The sequence below is a fragment of the Homalodisca vitripennis genome, unplaced genomic scaffold (genome assembly GCF_021130785.1).
Source record: "Homalodisca vitripennis isolate AUS2020 unplaced genomic scaffold, UT_GWSS_2.1 ScUCBcl_3035;HRSCAF=8286, whole genome shotgun sequence".
NCBI lineage: Eukaryota > Metazoa > Arthropoda > Insecta > Hemiptera > Cicadellidae > Homalodisca > Homalodisca vitripennis.
In genome coordinates this window covers 1-18224 of record NW_025779152.1, presented here as the reverse complement: position 1 = coordinate 18224, position 18224 = coordinate 1, and the positions used below count along the sequence as shown (strand labels likewise).

Below are 18224 nucleotides of genomic sequence, written 5' to 3'. Positions count from 1 at the left end.
GTGATTACTCTGCGACGACTTGGATCTTGATAGGCGAGGTCCGGTTCAAGCGTTACCTCACTTCGTTGAGATCTGTTTCTCTCGTCATATGCTTAACCGTCCAGCTTCAGCTCGACGTCCCATGGATCGAAGTTGATCTAGAGTTTGGATGCTAAATAAAGCCAATCTGTCCTGCAACTGCGGATGGAGGTTGTAGTAGATCTGGGCCAGACGAGTACTCTCGGGAACGGGGACAGCAAGTCTGCCATACAGGCCTTCCACAGCCGCGATGTAGAGGTCCAAGGGTTCGTTGTCTCCTTGTACTCTATTGAATATCTCCTGATGAAGCCGTAGATCGTAATCAGCAGGTTGAAAGACTTCTCGCAGTTCCTTCGTTAGTTGATGCCATGACCGGATCCTGTTAGCGGCTGCACGATACCATACAAGCGCGGGGCCAGCAAAGAGATCGACAGCCGAGTCATAAAGTTCTTGGTGAGTTACTCCTCGGGCTCGACGAAGTTCCTCGACCCTTTCCAAGAAGGCTGCGATGCTAGGACCAGAGTTGTCGAATTTCAGGCCCCACTTATACACAGGTACATATCTGGGGCGTGAGCCTTCTCTTTTGTCTTCTAAATATCGCAGATCGTCTTGGCGGGCCAGTCTTGAACAACTCTTCCCATCGAAGAATGATTTTCCTGCTTCTTCCGGTCTTCTTGAAGCCTCCACTCTTCTTTTTGCCATCTACTCTCTTGCTGTTGTCTCTCTTCTTGTAGTCTTCTTTCTTCTTGTTTCCACTTCTCTTCCTGTTTTTCTTTCGTTCCTCTTGAAGCTTCATCTCTTCCTGGCGAATCCAGTTATCTTGCTGTCTTTTCAAATGTTGTAGCTGCATCCCGTCTTGACGTTCTCTTTCTCTTCCAAGTCTTCCTTCCTCTTCATGTGTTCTTTCCTCTTCTGGTGAAACGATTGAGCCAGAAAATGCTAGAACTTTCGTGGGGACAAAGAGAGGATCCGTCCGCTTATCTGAATCTGGCTGGGGTTGTGGATTGCCAGCTGATAGAGTCTTGTTGTCAGGAGAATCCACCTTAGCCGCAGACTTAGAGTCCTTGAAAGAGTCCAGCAATCCCTTGCATTTACCCACTAAGCACTGCTTGGTCTGCTCCTGATCATCATCCGCCGTCGCACCCACTGGTATCCTATCAGCTCGAAGGTATAAATGCCATAGGCGTGCAACAATACGATGATACTCATTATCGTTATAATTCCCCTCATAGTCACTCACAAGTGCTGATAAATCCTGGTACTTTGCCTCACACTCCTCTAGTTCTGTATCCGTATCCAAAGAATTAACTACAGTCTCCTCTATTGGCGTATTCGACGCTAAACTCTGAGAAAGTCGTTTTCTCAAATCTCCGGCTGTACCTCCAGAGGGAAGATTCCTAATCTTCAGCTCATAGATAACTTCTGTTTTACGCAGGTGATAGGCACTCATATTTAGATAAGATACAAAATTCAAAAGTGGAACAGAAATACTCATAAGTTTCCCAACTCAAAAATATAAACACCCTTAAAAGGTCACAAAACCAACATGAGCGTATAAAATTAAAATTTCGAAAGAGTACGCTCAATAAGTGTCACAACAACAATAAATAGAGATATGTTGTCCAAATAAACTACAACAATGACCAAAACACAGAATTCAAAGCAAATGTCAGAATTATTCCATAACTGAAAAGGAGAAATAAGTTTGTTTGATAATTAGGTTTTTGTACTTTGTTTTGTTAAGGAAATGTGAATAACTACTTATTCCAAGCAACACTAATGCAAACCGATCATATCAGCAGCAACAGTTCAAGTTCATAGAAATAGTTAATATTTACAAAAACACAAGTATGAAGGACAAATAAAAAAATGTACAGTTATAACTATTACTTCAGATTACTCCAAATATTCCAGGCCCCACGTTGGCAGTGCCATTTTGCAACGTTCTCCCCTAGGGGAATTGTGCAAATGTCCGGTATCACTCAGTGGAGAAAGGGGGTGGTCCTTGACAGCGCGCCGTAAGGGTAAAGGGTAACCTACGATTAGTACTTCTTCTTCTTTAAGGTTGCTCGGTGAGGGAAAGGGCGCCACCTTGTTGTAGGACAGGTAACAGGCAGGGCTCCAACAAGGAAGAGTACCCCTGCTCCAAGGAAAGTACCAATCAGGCTCCCTACTACCATACACTAAAGCTATTTTTTTGTCAACCAGGCCTTTGGACTACACAGATAGTTGTATTGAAATATTCTGAATATAAGGTTAAATATAGACCCCTAATACTTATGCGAGGTTATCTAAATCCAGTTACTAGGACTGAACAAAAGAAACAAAACACTCAAATGTTTGTAATTAAACTAATTATTTATGTGCAGGAATTGTATGACATTATCACAAGTAATCCAGCCTTACAGTAAGTAAATGCTTTAGACAGAAAATAATCAACAACAAATATAGCGAAGATACAATGTTACCACTTATTAGAGAGAATTACAAATGGCTAAATGAACTCTATTTATGGTAGGGAGCGCTCCACTTCCTCAAAACAACATTCATACATAAATAAATACAATAAACACATGCAATAAATGGCCTAGACATGTAAATAATAGACGACACAAGTAAATATACTAAAGATACACTATAATGCACTAAGGTGTGCAGTTAACGTCTGGAGGGTAGCGTTGAACCAAATTTTAAGGGCTCCTTCCACAATACAAAGGCTCCTGGTCCAGAATTAGACATCAGTCCGCGTCCGACTCACTAATCCATAAGAGCACTCTGTGAAATAATCCAAGTCTGTACTCACCAACTGGGAGTCACAACACAAAAGGCCTACTACGTCCGGTCCAGACCGTGGCTCGGAAGAGCGGATCCGCGGTGCGGTAGTGGTAGGTGTAAGGCGGCACGGCTAGGAGCAGATCCCAGTGTCAGGGTAGTGCAAGCTGGAGTACCCACTAGCGGCTCGGCAATAAGTCCACCAGGCTCCGGGCGCAGTCCAGAAGTGTACCCATACCAAATCCCAAAAGCCCTGATTAATATGTTCATCCAACAGAGAACATCAGATAACAACAGTTCTCAGTAGCAATTGAAATGGACATTTACATACAAATGAAAAAACAACAATGAAACATTAAAAAAATAAACACATTCGGTTTTTTGTTAGTTTGAAGCAAAAGAAAATATTATGCTAGAATGTATATTCAGCTGATTAAGCAACAATAGAGAATTGTAAGCTTGACTGTTCATATCAAAGGCTAATAAACACTGTCGAAAATAATAAACAGTTAAAGTACCCTACATGTACACAGTCTGTTACAAAATATATGTCAATCATGGTTGTATTTTATGCGACTTGTATGTATTTATATAATTAAAATACTTACTTTACTATAAAAGAGATTAATTTTCTTCGATTAAAACATTTAAAACATTGCAGTTATAACAGTTCAAGTTGTGACATTAATTCTCAACATATGTACTATTTATAAGTTTACCTCTTTCTCTTAGAAATGTTGTCAACATAGTTAGCGTAATTGGTTTTGAAACAAATACTTTAAACAAATTATTAGGTAAGATTATTAACTATTAAAAGTAAATGCCACGTTTTAGCTTTACACGTTCAATTCAAACCCTAACAGTTTTTCCAAAGGCTCAGTTGAGTGATTCTATAATCTTGAGTAGTGTTTTAAAACCTTAAAATTAGTATATTGAATTCACGTAAGAGTGACGAGAACTAAGGAAAATATATGGTAGTAGTTCACCTTGGCCAATTTATTAGTCGGCTCCCGAAAATCCAGCGAAGCTGAAGGGCTCGTAGACACACACAGCACCGACGCAATCCAGTCACTCGCAAGCTTCCTCACTAATCAATCCACCAGCTGTTTGTTATAAGTTTCACCTGCCGCAGCGTGTCGTCCGGTCGTGCGGTGAACAGTCCACCGGAGATAAAAGGTTACTCAATGGGCTATTCTTTTATGCAGAACAGGCAAGAGTGACGTACGGGGCATTGGTATAATTGGTGCAATGTCGGCGCGCTACGACATTGATGAATTGAAATTTATATAATGTAGAGTGATCAGTTCTACATTATTTATACCATAACTATAACTCACCATAAACTGCACACGTCACACAGTTTTCATATCTATATACGGGGTCTGTATAATAAGTAACCGGACTGACTTCAGGAAACTTTTTGTTGGCAAAATATTTACAAATTATCTTTAGAAATCTTCAAAGTAGTCCCCATTGGAGTCTGTAACACGCTGATACCGTATTTTCCAATCCCTGAACGCTCCCTGGAAGTCGGCAAACCTCGATGTTGTCTAGAGCCCTCGTCGTAGCACGTTGAACGTTTTCCAGAGTCCTGAACCGCGTCCCCTTAAGGTGTCTCTTGATCTTAGGGAACAGAAAGAAATCCGGTGGTGCCATATCCGGGCTGTAAGGAGGCTGTGGCAACGTTGCCCTCGACTGTTTTGCCAACTGTTCGCTGACGAGCAGGCAGGTGTGCGACGTTGCATTATCGTGATGGAGAATCCACGAATCGGCAATCTCCGGACGGACTCGGTGAACCCGGGCGGTTAGTTGACGGAGCACTTCTCTGTAGTACTGGCCGTTTACAGTTTGACCGGGTGGCACAAACTCTTTGAGAACAATGCCTTTCACGTCAAAGAAAGCAATGAGCTTCACCTTCAAACAAGCAAAAAACATGAAGTCTACTTCACCTTCGATTTGCTCATGCACGCTTTTTTTCGGTCGTGGTGACGCCGGTGTTTGCCACTCCGAACTCTGCCGCTTCGTCTCAGGTTCGTATTCAAAAACCCACGTCTAGTCTCCTGTAATAACGTGGTTAAAAAAACTCTTGTTCGGTTTTGCAGTCGATCAAGGATTTCCGAAGCGACAGCAACACGACGATTCTTTTGCTCATCAGTCAGGTGTTTGGGTACTAGCTTCGCGCAGATCTTCCTCATGCCCAGATCGTTCTTAATAATGTTTTGAACGGTCATCTTATCAATTCCGATCTCATCTGCGATAGCCACAATGCTCAGACGACGATCACTGTTCAACACATCACGCACTTTTTGCACATTTGTGTCCGTGTGACTCGTTGATGGAGGACCGACGCGCTGTTTGTCATAGACGTCATCGCGGCCCTCCCGGACATTTTTGTACCACCGAAACACCTGAGTTCTGGACAGAGCATCCTCACCGTAAGCCTCTTGAATCATTTGAAGAGTTTTCCGTGGCCGTTTTCTTGAGTTTGACACAAAATTTAATGCTAAAACGTTGCTCGATCGTACTCTCCATTTTCACTCCAACGGGGTAACTGAACATGCACTCCGCTCTCGCTCGATACTAACTCTCCTACTGGATACTAACTTGGAGGCAACTGCTGCAGCCTGGTTCCCTTTCACTAGACCCCCAACCACCACTACAGCACCAGATACCGGTTAGCAGACGCTTTGACGGAGTGGGGCAGGCTCAGTCCGGTTACTTATTATATGGCACGCATGTTGCGTTGTAGTACTCTCATAAACTTTCAACATCAATATACCATCGATTGTTATATTTTGTTAAACAATGCAAACTGTGTCGATTTGGCAGACACTATATTTTTAACAAATAATTGCTTAACCTGAAGTGAATTAAGACTAAAAAATCTCTTTAGGAGGTATACAAGATACCGTAATTGCTATTCTTTTGTTTCCAGTTTGGTCTGTTTATGTGATTCACACACATGCAGTAATTTAATACAAGAATTTTCTTATTTAAAGTAGAGCCAAATACAATGAAACTTCTTACGAAACATTGAAAGTAATTTATATATTCATTCGACTAAAAGCATTATTAGTTCCGCACGTTAGTTCGTGCAATAATAACGTTATGTGACGACTTTCATGATAATACATTGAGTTAAAAAATTAGAGACTCAATTATTCTGATACCTACATGAAAGTAAATGGTTATGAATATATAAGGGTGTTTCTAACTTGAAATTAGTTTATATTGAATTAATTAGTTACTAATTTGTAAAAGACACTCACTTGTAATTCTTAGAAGTTATCGCATAACTTGTAAAATTCTCTGCGATTTTATGTCATGGGTAGGATTGCAATATGTGGAAGTCTATGAATTATATCCAAATACGCTGAAGTCAATAGTTTAATGGTCATATCACTGCGGTGAAGTCCTTATTGTGAATTTTAGGGTAATAATTAAACGTTTTGAAGAAAAATTATATTTATTTTTTTAACTATCCCATTAAACACAAAATACGAATTTTAACAATTTAGGAAAATATAGACAGTTCAAATATTCTCATCTAATTTCTAAAGGCAACTTAGGCCTAAATAAGAGCGGAGTTTGTTTTGTTGCAATAAAATATTTGCAATAACGTATTAAGTAATTGAAAGAACATATATAACTACTTGAGATTCAACATAGAACTTACTGCATGCCTTTAACAGAAAAAAATGGATATCCAAGACTTGATCTCGGCCATTAAGAGGGTAAAAGGGATGTTTTACTGTTATATTTACTTACCGATACATATGTGCTTTTATTTTTGTTTACATAATATTAATTTAATTTTTCCAATATATCTAAATATATTTCCATTATTGTTACTTTCATATTCAAAATTGTCTTGATACACTGAGTTTTACAGTGTTGCTTGTTAAATTACGTTTAACGACGTTTAACTTGGATGTGGACACCTTAAACACTGTTTGGGGGAAAATATATAGTATAAATTTAAATACACTTGTAAATCAATCAATAAAATATAATAAATCAGTGAGATTATTGGGTAATAATGGCTGTTACTTTAATATTTAATTAATACTCTAATAAGAAGAAATAAATAAAGTCAGTACATTTTTATACCAGAGAAAGCATTTCTTGTCAATAAATCTTTATTGAAATGAAATTGGACTATATACATTTAATAATATTAGGCATATATTAAATTAAATGCAAATTTAACATATTACTTGACAAGAATGAAGTGTCATGTACAAAAATTATAGAGTATTTGACTACGGTACTCAACTGAAATGTACCCTATATTACTACTACAGAGTATAATCCCTTACACAACAGATGTTTAGAGAGTGAGAGTGAAGTACAAAGGAGCTACATCATCATCATCATTATAATCATTACTTCTATTATTCACACGTAATCACGCTCACTCTGTGATTCATATGCATTACGTGCAATGAGTTGTAGCCTTATGAGTTGCTACGTAAACCAAGTTCGTAGGTGTGGATGTGAGTATTAGAGAATATTAAAGAATATATAAAATATTTGTTTAAGTCAGCAGTATATGATACAATATTTTTAAGCAATATAGAATCAACAAATGATTTTTATTAGCAAATAAATCGTATGTTGGTTTGAGTTTCCTCATATCTTATATTCTATATTTTCTAAGTTAGTATCTCTACAACTTTGGGGAGGTTTATTAAAATGCAATATAGGAAACCACTCTAAGTTATTTCTTTGAAATTAAATCTAACACCAAAGTAGCCTTCTTTTTTTTCAAAACTTTGAAAACCTCTTACAGCATAAATAATAAGCCGGGAACAAATAATCTGACTTAAAAGCAAGAGAAGCAATAAGGTCTTTTAAACCCAAAAAAAAGTTTAATAAATAACTATTTACAAATCATTGCAAATCAAAATTTCAAAAACTTCAACGAATCGTCTAGTAATGTGAAATTGTGAAAAATCACAATTAATTTAAATAGCAAGTAATGCTAGGCACGGGTTTTCCATCATCCTATATTACAAAGATCAGTAGATCTTTGGTGATTCCAATCTTCTACTACGCTGTATGACAACTTAACTACAATTTAGGTTAAATGAAAAACCATACCTAAGAGTCCGGACATCTAAATGCCAGGATTCGCAACTAACTTTATATATATATATATATATATATATATATATATATATATATATATATATATATATATCAACTTCATGAGCAATAACTATAATTATTATAGACCAAAATAGACCAACTGTAAAAATAGAGGCCGCAATATATCTGGCCCCATTTACCAACAAGCGACAACTTACCGGAAGCCAATAGTAAATTGCGATTGTCATGGCAGAAACAAGATAACGGAAAATTATTGCTTCCTTCCATATCAATGCTAAATAAAGCTATTTTGAAACAGCACATTGCATGAGTTTTGCTGTATTCTTTGGGATTTTTTTAGAATTTATTATTTGATTTCTTTTTTTGTACATTTTGCAGTATTTGCCGGTTAATAAGCTAGCTATCACTCAGCCATTTTGTTTTTATCTTGTATTTTAAATTGTCAAATTAATATAATAAAAAAATTTTAGTTCAATATCTAAATAGATTAATCATATACAAACAATACCATACCAACTACCATGAATATATCATATTTCTCCATTCAAACACAGAAACTACTTTGATAAATAACAACAATAAAATACGAAAGGATTTTCCAAATCCCTGTAAACGGTATCACAGAACCGCTTTCCATCCATTTCTTCTATTTATGACGCTCATTTATTTACAGCTTGTTCTCTCAGCCTCTCATCATCTGGGAGAAGTTTTAATATTTGTAGCCTTGAGAGGAATATGTCCTTTCCTTGTCTGAGAAGAGTTTAAGAAATTATTAAATTATAATAATCAATACTAGTTTCAAAATATATCCGTAAATTTATAAACATTAATGCAATCTATGTCACCTTGTACAATAAACCTTACTTATCAGCGAGCTTCTGCAAAGACTTGGCCGCAACACTAGGGTAGAATATCAATGTTGGGCGTGTTGGGTTGATATGTAGAAATTATGTTTTTAACAGTTAATACCCATCGACATTTATTCGTGTAATACCGATAGTAATACTTTCACACCTTAAAATATTCGTCCACCTGAGGTCAGGTACAATGTATATGGGCATTTTTCTCATATCTTAAACTAATTTAATTAAAAATTTAAAATAAGAGAGTAAGTTTAATACATATTCGTTAAATCTACAGAAAAGTTTTTGTTTATTAGGGTTGTTTAGATATACAATCTGAGACATGTGATAGGAAAAATATCTGTATAAGCTCTTATCCCTCCTAATATAAATGGTGCCGTTGATATAACCCCGTTTACAAATAAATTGAACCCAATATCGAATGGAGTAAATTGGTAAAGCATTTAAGGACGATTTTGAATTATTTGTATTAATTTGGATAATTTGCTATGAGTTTTCAAAACAGATGGGAACTTAGGAAAATTCTAATAGTCGGACTGAAGTGTACTATGTGTTGTAAGGTCACATGCGGACTTATAGTTTTTGTTATTATGTTGATTTGTTCCACGTCATTTTTAAAACACGGGAAGGTAGATATTTTATAATATTATAGCACACATTTGTGTCAAGTTACGTAACTTGTCATTCGGCGATACATTTACAAAATTTAAATAGACAATAGAATGTAATCAGTAAATATCTGATTACGTAGTAATCAAAGTATATATCCAACTTTAAAATGATTGAAAATGCATATTACACATCTAAAGAATAACTACGTATATTATAAATATAATCAAAAGCAAACAAAGTTTTTTAATTTATAGTTTTGGATTTAGTATATATTTTAGGGACAAATAATAACTATCGTAGATTAACATGAATAAGTATTAATAATATTTCAATATGAATCTCATAAAGATGCGGTTTCAATTAGGTACTATTCAATGAGTCAAAAATATTAAGATACAAACAAATGATATAAAAATTCAGATGATATTAAACTGGATTATGGACTGAGATTAACTGTCTGTATCAAGTGGGTCTTAAACCATCACCTGTTTTAAACCATACAAACATCTATACTATCATATAAAAATTAATGGGGCTTCTCTTATTTAGTATGTGCGTGTGTGTTTGTGTTTGTGTGTGTGTTTCATTGAAAAAAGTATTATCGACTCAAGATTTACATGGAAACTCGCATTTTAACATATAGGACGATTCCTATTTTCAAACATCACTCATAGGTATGTTCCACTGGCCTCTAAAGTTTCGAAAAATCCTATCTTATCTCTAAAAATGCGGAAAATCTTATCTTGTTCTCTACATTTTAATTACAGCAGATAATTGTTATTCTTTCAAATACCCGGTTTAATGTAATCAACTGTTAGGTTTAACCATTGTTTTATGACATCACGACTGATAAATTGGTTTATATTTTTTTCCTTGAATGCAAAGATTAATGTAGTAGTAACAAGACATCTAATTGAAATTATTTTCGAATTGACATTGAGTAAAGTGTAAAAACATTTGGACTATAAATGTTTATTTTTTGTAACGGTTTATTAATAACGTTCTTTGATCTGTACATGTTAGCAAATATTAGGTATTGAGTACTTGATCAGTGCTGTAATGTAAATATCCAAGACAAAGTTACTATAAATTTAAAGACTGTCATAAATGCTGTCTTCGTTGTCCAGTTCTAAGAAGCAGGCTACTCAGACCTGTGTACACACACACACACACACACACACACACACGCACACACATGTATAGCACATTATGTGACATTAAGATGATATATAACATATAAGAATCTTAACATTGGAGAACATTGAATTTGTTTTAAAATTCAAATAGCTATAACTACTGAATGAATCCACCTTTTGAAGTCCGCTTTGCGGTATTGTACTCTGCTAAGTAAGACCTTTAATTTGATATCAAACTTGACCTATGCTGCTATTTAAGAATTTTGTCTGACTCCTTGTGGACCATCCCCCAAAGGGATTATCCGGTCGGTAATTGGGCAGATGTGTGCGTTACTATCACCAGTAAGCACTTGTCAACTTTGGTTTTTCTTTCTATTATGGTTCAAAAAATTAAAAAAAACAAGCAGGTTCCAGACTTAATTGACTCCCTGTATATCAAATTCAATAATTTGCTTACAACATCAAAATAACTCTTAATTGATAAAGCTATTTTAAATTAAATACAATGTACTTTTATTAACAGGTTAAAACTTCTTTATCCTATAAAACAACGCTATATATTATGTGCCTATAGAAAAAGTAATTTCATCACTCTTAAGAAATTTTTGAATTTACATACAAAGATTTTAAATCGGATAGAGCTTGATAATATCTAATGTTCTATTTTGTAATATTTAATATTTTATAAAATTCATAATACTGGTAGGTCACCCTTAAAAGTATTTCCCTCTTCTATGTTGGGAATTGACAATGGCAAACAATTACTATGACGTTAGAAAATCTTCGAACCACTCTAATCATTTGTTTGCAATTACATATACTAAGTAAGTAAACCTCCATATTTTTTAGTTTTTAGACAGCACTAGTGATAAGCCAGAAACAAATAATTTCGTGGACATGGTAAGAATAGCAATAATACTTCAAACCAAAATTGTTAATAAATAAAACTTTCAATTCAATATAACAAATCCACAGGCTCAAAACTTACATATTAATTGGCTGATAACGTGAAATTTTACAATTAATTAGTATAACAAGTAATTGTGTTGAAAGTGCCAAGCTTTTCAGAACATTTTTCATCGTCCAATTAATGGAAATATGAATGTTGTTCCTATATTTAATGGGTCATCATTTCAATTATGAACTGAAACTGGTAGTATCATGAATGGAATTTCCTTTGAATTTTTTATACATTTTTCAGGTAGTAATTAATAAGATGAGGTAGTTAAGATGCCTACTCGTTTTATAAAACAGGATTATTACCATAAAATATCATTTGCTGCCTCGCAACTGATATGACCATGATGTTTGTTATATAGACTAATCAGTTGTTACAGTTATTTTATAACAGTTTCTCCATACATTAAGAGAGTAAAAATTAACTTTTATAAATAAATTACATTTTCTGTTTGTGTTTAAGGGCAGTCTAACTCGAATTTATTTAATTTTTTTCGATTTTTGTTTTTTTGTTGATTATTATTCTTTGAAAGTTTCTAAATCCAATGATGTATAACACATGGTACTAATAAATTTATAACCCAACTAAAAAAAATTTTTAAACAAGTACTGCAAGACATCTCAGCGTGGATTTTGCCAGCTCTTACGACTTTTTGTCACAGGAACTTCTTATAATAACAAAGTCCCTGCAGAATATGTTTATGCTTTATACAGCTGGCAACACTGTCTGTTTACTAACTTGTATTTACTTTTGTGGTTCATTTTTCCCGCTCTGGTTGTTGAAGTGCTCAGATCGTTAACTTATAATTTTAGGTTAAACCTCTGTGCATACGTCCAGATCAATTACTCTGGTAGTGGTAACTACTTTGTATATAATTGTTTGTCTACCATCACACTGACCTCTAACTCAAACTAGAAATATTTAATACTTTATATATTTTGTAAATATCTTAACACATTAGCTATTAACTTTGAGCCTGTTCAGGCTGGACCTGTCATGTCGACAGGTTCAGCCTCGCCCTTGGAAGCTCATGTTGAGAGCGACATGGAAATACAAAAGGCAGTAAGTACTATTTTGCCCACAGATCATGACTATTCTAACCTAAATCTAAATAACAGGGGAAACAAAAGGGCACAAGAAAATAATGGCACAGATGGTTCAGAACAAATTCAATCTACCAATGATTTTAATCCACCATTACTTAAAAAGCCTCACATACAACGTCTCTATAAACCTGAAAATTCAGGGCCTTTTGAGCTAATCATATAGGATAAAAAAAGAACAAAATAAACCTATTTACAGTAGGAAAAAATACTAAAAAAACATCATATGGACATTGACCACATTACACGAGCTGGTAAGAATATATCTGTTATTTGTAAAAACTATTAAAGCAGCCAATAATTTATTAAATTCACCACATCTGTTAGAATTTAATGTATTTGTACCCTCAATTAGAGTACACACTCTCGGTGTAGTATATGCAGAGCCCGAGGTAAGTGAATTAGAGATTTTATCTGAGGCATCGTCAATATACCCAATCATTCAGGCTGAAAGGATCAGACGTAGAGTGAATGGTAATGAAATGAAATGAAATGAAAAATGATTTTATTAGAGGCGAAGTTAGGACTATAAAGTCCTCTCTACCACTTAACCTCATGATGAACAACTCACTAACAGTTATTTTGTTAAAATAACCTTCGAGTCTGAAAAATTACCAGATTTTGTGTACCTTCATTATGTTCGTATGAAGGTAGACCCCTACATGATCAGAGTGAAACAATGTTATCGTTGTTTTGCGTATGGACACGTAGCTAACTCACCGTGTAATAAACCTAGAATATGTAGGGACTGTGGCTGGACCCTTCCACACAGATCCTGGTCAGGCTCCCCGCAAGTGTGTTCACTTGCGGTGATTCACATAGCAGTAACTCTAAATATTACCCAGAGTATATAAGGCAAAAAAATATTAAAGATCGGATGAGTCTCATATAAGAAGGTTATCATGTGGCAGCACAGTATTTTCCTATTACTTATAAAAAACAAGGTAAACCATCTCGATTACTAGGCCTATCTTATTCACAGGTCGCCCAATTAGACTTCACTACCAAGCTCACAGGCATCAACACCTATCAGTCAATTAAATGTAAGTAATAGGTATACACCACTACTTGCAGTCTCAGAACCAAGTTCATCCCGCCAGCAACCGTTTTCGCCACAGTTTAAGGTTAGTGGAACTAGTTATCGTAAGCCCATCAGAAAATAGTAGTTTATATAAACCTAAAGAAATAAGTAGGCCTATTGAAGATAAAAACAATTCGCCTACCAAACCAGTTCAGGATGATAAATTTAGTGTTCAAGATAGGTCCCACCTCACATCACTCCTAAAAAATAAAAATTGAGGAAATTAGAAATAAATTGAACTCTACAAACATTACCAATCTCAAACAAGTTGATGACATTTTACTAAACTATTTAAAGACTGGTACAACAGTTCAACAGAAAATAAATTCACCAAATATCAAAATAAAATCTACTCTCGGAACATTGCCAGGCAACAAACAGTTAGGCCTATCTCAACAAACGAAATTAGTAAATAAGAATGGTAACAAATAAACTTAACATGATACAGTGGAATGCTCTCTTAAGATTAGGAATGTCTCTTAAGCCTAAATGGCCTGAGGTCATGCATTTATTTACAAAAAAGGAGATCCACATAGGTATTATCCAAGAATCTTGGTTACAACAAAATGATAACCTATTAGATAATAATTACATTGTACATAACCTTAACAGACCTGATGGATATGGAGGAACCTCCTTCATTATACATAATGATAACTATACAAAAATGCAAGCAATACTTACAATAGACCTATTATGATTTATAATATTTACTGCACAAATAATAAGATTAGGAATAGTTTTTGGCACGAACTATTTAGCCAAGATGAAGGTTATACTTTGTTATGTGGTGATTTTAATTCCCATCACCCTTATTGGAATTCAAGCAAAGCAAATCACAGAGGTAATATAATTTTCAATGAGTATAATGAATCACAATTCATACTATTAAATAATAAAAACCATACAACATCACCAACCCTTTACCACCAAGCATCTACAACAGATCTGGCCTTCGCCACACCCAATCATCATGCCTTATTAGACGTATGGGAGGTAGGTAATGATTCGTTAGGCAGCAATCACCTGCCTATATTCATGCAATTTTATATTAATTCCCTATCTAATGACTTCAATACACATACAAGTTATTTTAATACTAATAATAAATGGAACTTTAAAAAGACAAATTGGTCTCTATATACAGAGACTGTTGAAAAACTGACTAATGAACTGCCAAAATTGTTTTTCCAATGGGATGAAATGTATAGTATAATTAAATTAGCAGCAGACAAAGCAATAACCTAAGTACAATACAGCAATTACTAGGCCTAAATTTACACCAAAACAAAGGTGGAATGAAGCTTGCTCTCAAGCTGTTGCCAGCAGAAGGCTTGCATTTAGTAAATTTAAAAACTGTATGACTGCTCTCAGTTATCAAAATTATCAAGCTGCACAAATAAAAAAGCTAGGGAATTAATTAGAATAGCTAAAAAAACAAGGTTGAGAAAAATTTATGTCAAAAAATTAACGACAAAAATAACTCCTCATTTGCATGGAAAATAATTATAAAATTTAAAACTAATAATAAGACAAATACAATTTCTTCAACCATTGAAGACAACGATTTTTTTGACAAATTCATGTGCCATATAGTTCCGGATTCAGTTCCCATGGAAAGCGAGATAATTATTCCCAGGTACACCTTATATGAAAATGCTTCTCCTATAGAAACTAATTTTAGTATTAAAGAACTAAATGTAGCCATAGATTTTAAGAGGAAAGATACAACACCTGGTTTAGATGGAGTATCTTACAGCATGTTAAGACATTTACCACTCGTTGCTCGATTATATATCCTAAATATATTCAATACTATATGGAATGGAAGTATATAATTACCAAGTAAGTGGAAACAAAGCAGAATTATAGCTATCTTGAAACCGGAAAAAAATAAACATTTGGAGACTTCATATAGGCCTATATCGTTAATACCCTGCCATACTAAAATTATTTAATATAATTATTAAAAGTAGACTGGAATGGTTTGTTAAAACTCTAACATTCTACCAAATACCCAATATGGATTTTATTCAAAGAATAGGATGTAATGATTATTTAATTAATTTTGTTTCAGAAATTCAAACTGCACTGACTTACAATGAAACTACTATTGCTGCCTCTTTAGATTTATCAAATGGCTTATGATACAGTACACATTCCAGAAATAATAGGAAAGCTGAAGTGTCATAATATTCCATGGAAGTTTATTTCCCATATTAATTCATGGCTAATCAATAGACAATTAATTTTAATTAGCTCCTAAGTAAACTATATCTAGAGTAACGAATAAGGGATTACAACAAGGTAGTGTTCTAAGTCCCCTGTTGTTCGCACTGTACATAGTGCACATTAATGATTATATCCCTAATTATGTAAAAATCACTTCAATTTGGCAGATGACATTGTGTTATACCTCCTCTGGAAAAACATATTGAGACAGTCTACACAAACATGCAACACACTCTCAGCACAGTACAATCAAACTTCAGTCAACTCCATCTGGAATTCAATGCAACCAAAAGTAAGGTAGTAATATTTCAAACGGAAAAAAACATTAACACCGATAAACAAATTACAACTAATAATCAAATAATACCTGTAGTAAGTTCTATTAAAACTATTAGGTATGATTATAGACAATAAGTTAGATTTCTAAATTCATATTAATAAATTGTTTGTAAAATGCCAAAAAGACGTTGATATAATAAAGTCTGTAGTTTGTGGTGGCACTAATGGTGCAACACCTGAGTTTGCACTGATTATATATAAAAGCTTAATAAGAACAAAAATAGATTATGGGGCATTTCTTTATGGACATGCATGTAGAAAAGAATTAAAAAAACTACATTCAATCCAATACCAAGCCATAAGAATATCATTAGGTGCTTTTAAAACAACACAAATTATTGCTCTACAAGCAGAAGTCGGTATTCAATCCTTAAGCAACAGAAGAAAGTTTATATGTGATAAATTTATTTATAAAATCATAACTCATGAAAATCATCCAGCATACAGAAGTTTAATGTTTCTTAAAATGTTGACAGACTGTATGCCATACTGGAAGAAAACAATCAGCCACATACATACATACAATCTATATCAAAAATTCATTCTTTAGATTTAAATATATTAAAAAAGGAAAAGTTACAAAACCTTTTGGGATTTCAACGATCCAATATTAATGATGACCAAAAATTATTAAATTTAAGCACAACATAGACAACCCACATACTTCAAAAAAGGTAAGCAATAGCACAATTACCAAACAAACCTTTTTGGAACTAATCAACACCAACTATGAACAAATGTCCCAGAGCTGGACATCACAGGTTAAGTTTTCATTACAAAATCAGGTTTCCAGTTACTCAGCTGAACTACTTGCTATTTTAAAAGCAACACAAACCTTTATCTCAATAGAACAACAATATATAGTAATATTTACTGATTCACAAGCAGCTATACAAGCACTCGCGATAAAGTCTATAACAGCTATAAAGGAGAAGGCATTCCAGTGAGTATTATCTATGAAGTTATTAAAAGTGCTAAAAATGTAACATTTCAATGGATCCCGGGACACTCAGGTATTTATTGTAATTAATATGTAGATAGCGTAGCCCAAAGACTCAATAACAAACGGCAACAAGATAACAAATATTTACATTCCACCAGATGATTTCAAAGCCTACCAACGGAGAAAATCTGCAGCAGAAAATGAACAGGAGTACCAACTATCACAAAAAGCGCAATGATATAAGCAAATTCAGGACAACGACTATTCATAATCGATGGTATAGTATTGCAGAATTCAACAGAAGGGAAATGGTAAATATAATTAGATTAAGGTTTGGACATGCCAAAGTTAAAACGTTAGACTATATGATATTAAAAAATATTTCACACCTTTGTGTCTAAGCTGCACTCAATCTCAACGAGAAACACTAGACCATGTAATTTTACAATGGCCAGCCTACGAATATGCAAGAGATCGGTGCTTTAAGGTAATTAAAAAATTTAATTATCAATATCTAATAATAATTAACGTATTTTAATGAAATAAGAAGACACAAAAGTATATAAAGAAATAAATAACTTTCTCATGACCATAAACAAATACATTTCATAACAAATCAAGAAGACACAATACATATATGTATCCTGGTTTTGGCCTTTATATCCGTGGTCCATATTTCGGATTAGGAATGCCTGTAGGACCCCTGGCGGGAAGACTCCCCAAATCTTGAATATCCGTCTATAGAATCCCATAGTAATCCCGCTGTTTATTAACAAACACAAAACAGTTTACGTACACAAAAGATATATGTCCAATACATTAAACCATAAACTAATAATAATAACTAATTCTTCCCAATTAAATTACCACAGAGGTTTTAACAACACAGTGAACCATGAGGCTGCATGGGATTATACCCGAGCCTTTATTATAAACAGAATAAAAAAAATACTTTTGTGGTTATGCTTCTGCTTGTTGTCAGTTGTGTTGTAAGTGAATAATACAGTAATGTGAGTTGAGTTACCTAGTTTGAGTTATTTTACATTTTGTGTTAG

General features: G+C 34.3%; 1 protein-coding gene across 1 annotated transcript; it reads right to left on the bottom strand.

Annotated features, from left to right (window-relative positions):
• Positions 1-4730: 4730 nt before the first annotated feature.
• On the bottom strand, positions 4731-5243 carry LOC124372380 (protein GVQW3-like). The gene has a single exon (XM_046830767.1). It carries the CDS (start codon positions 5241-5243, stop codon positions 4731-4733), a length of 513 nt encoding a protein of 170 aa, XP_046686723.1.
• Positions 5244-18224: the final 12981 nt, after the last annotated feature.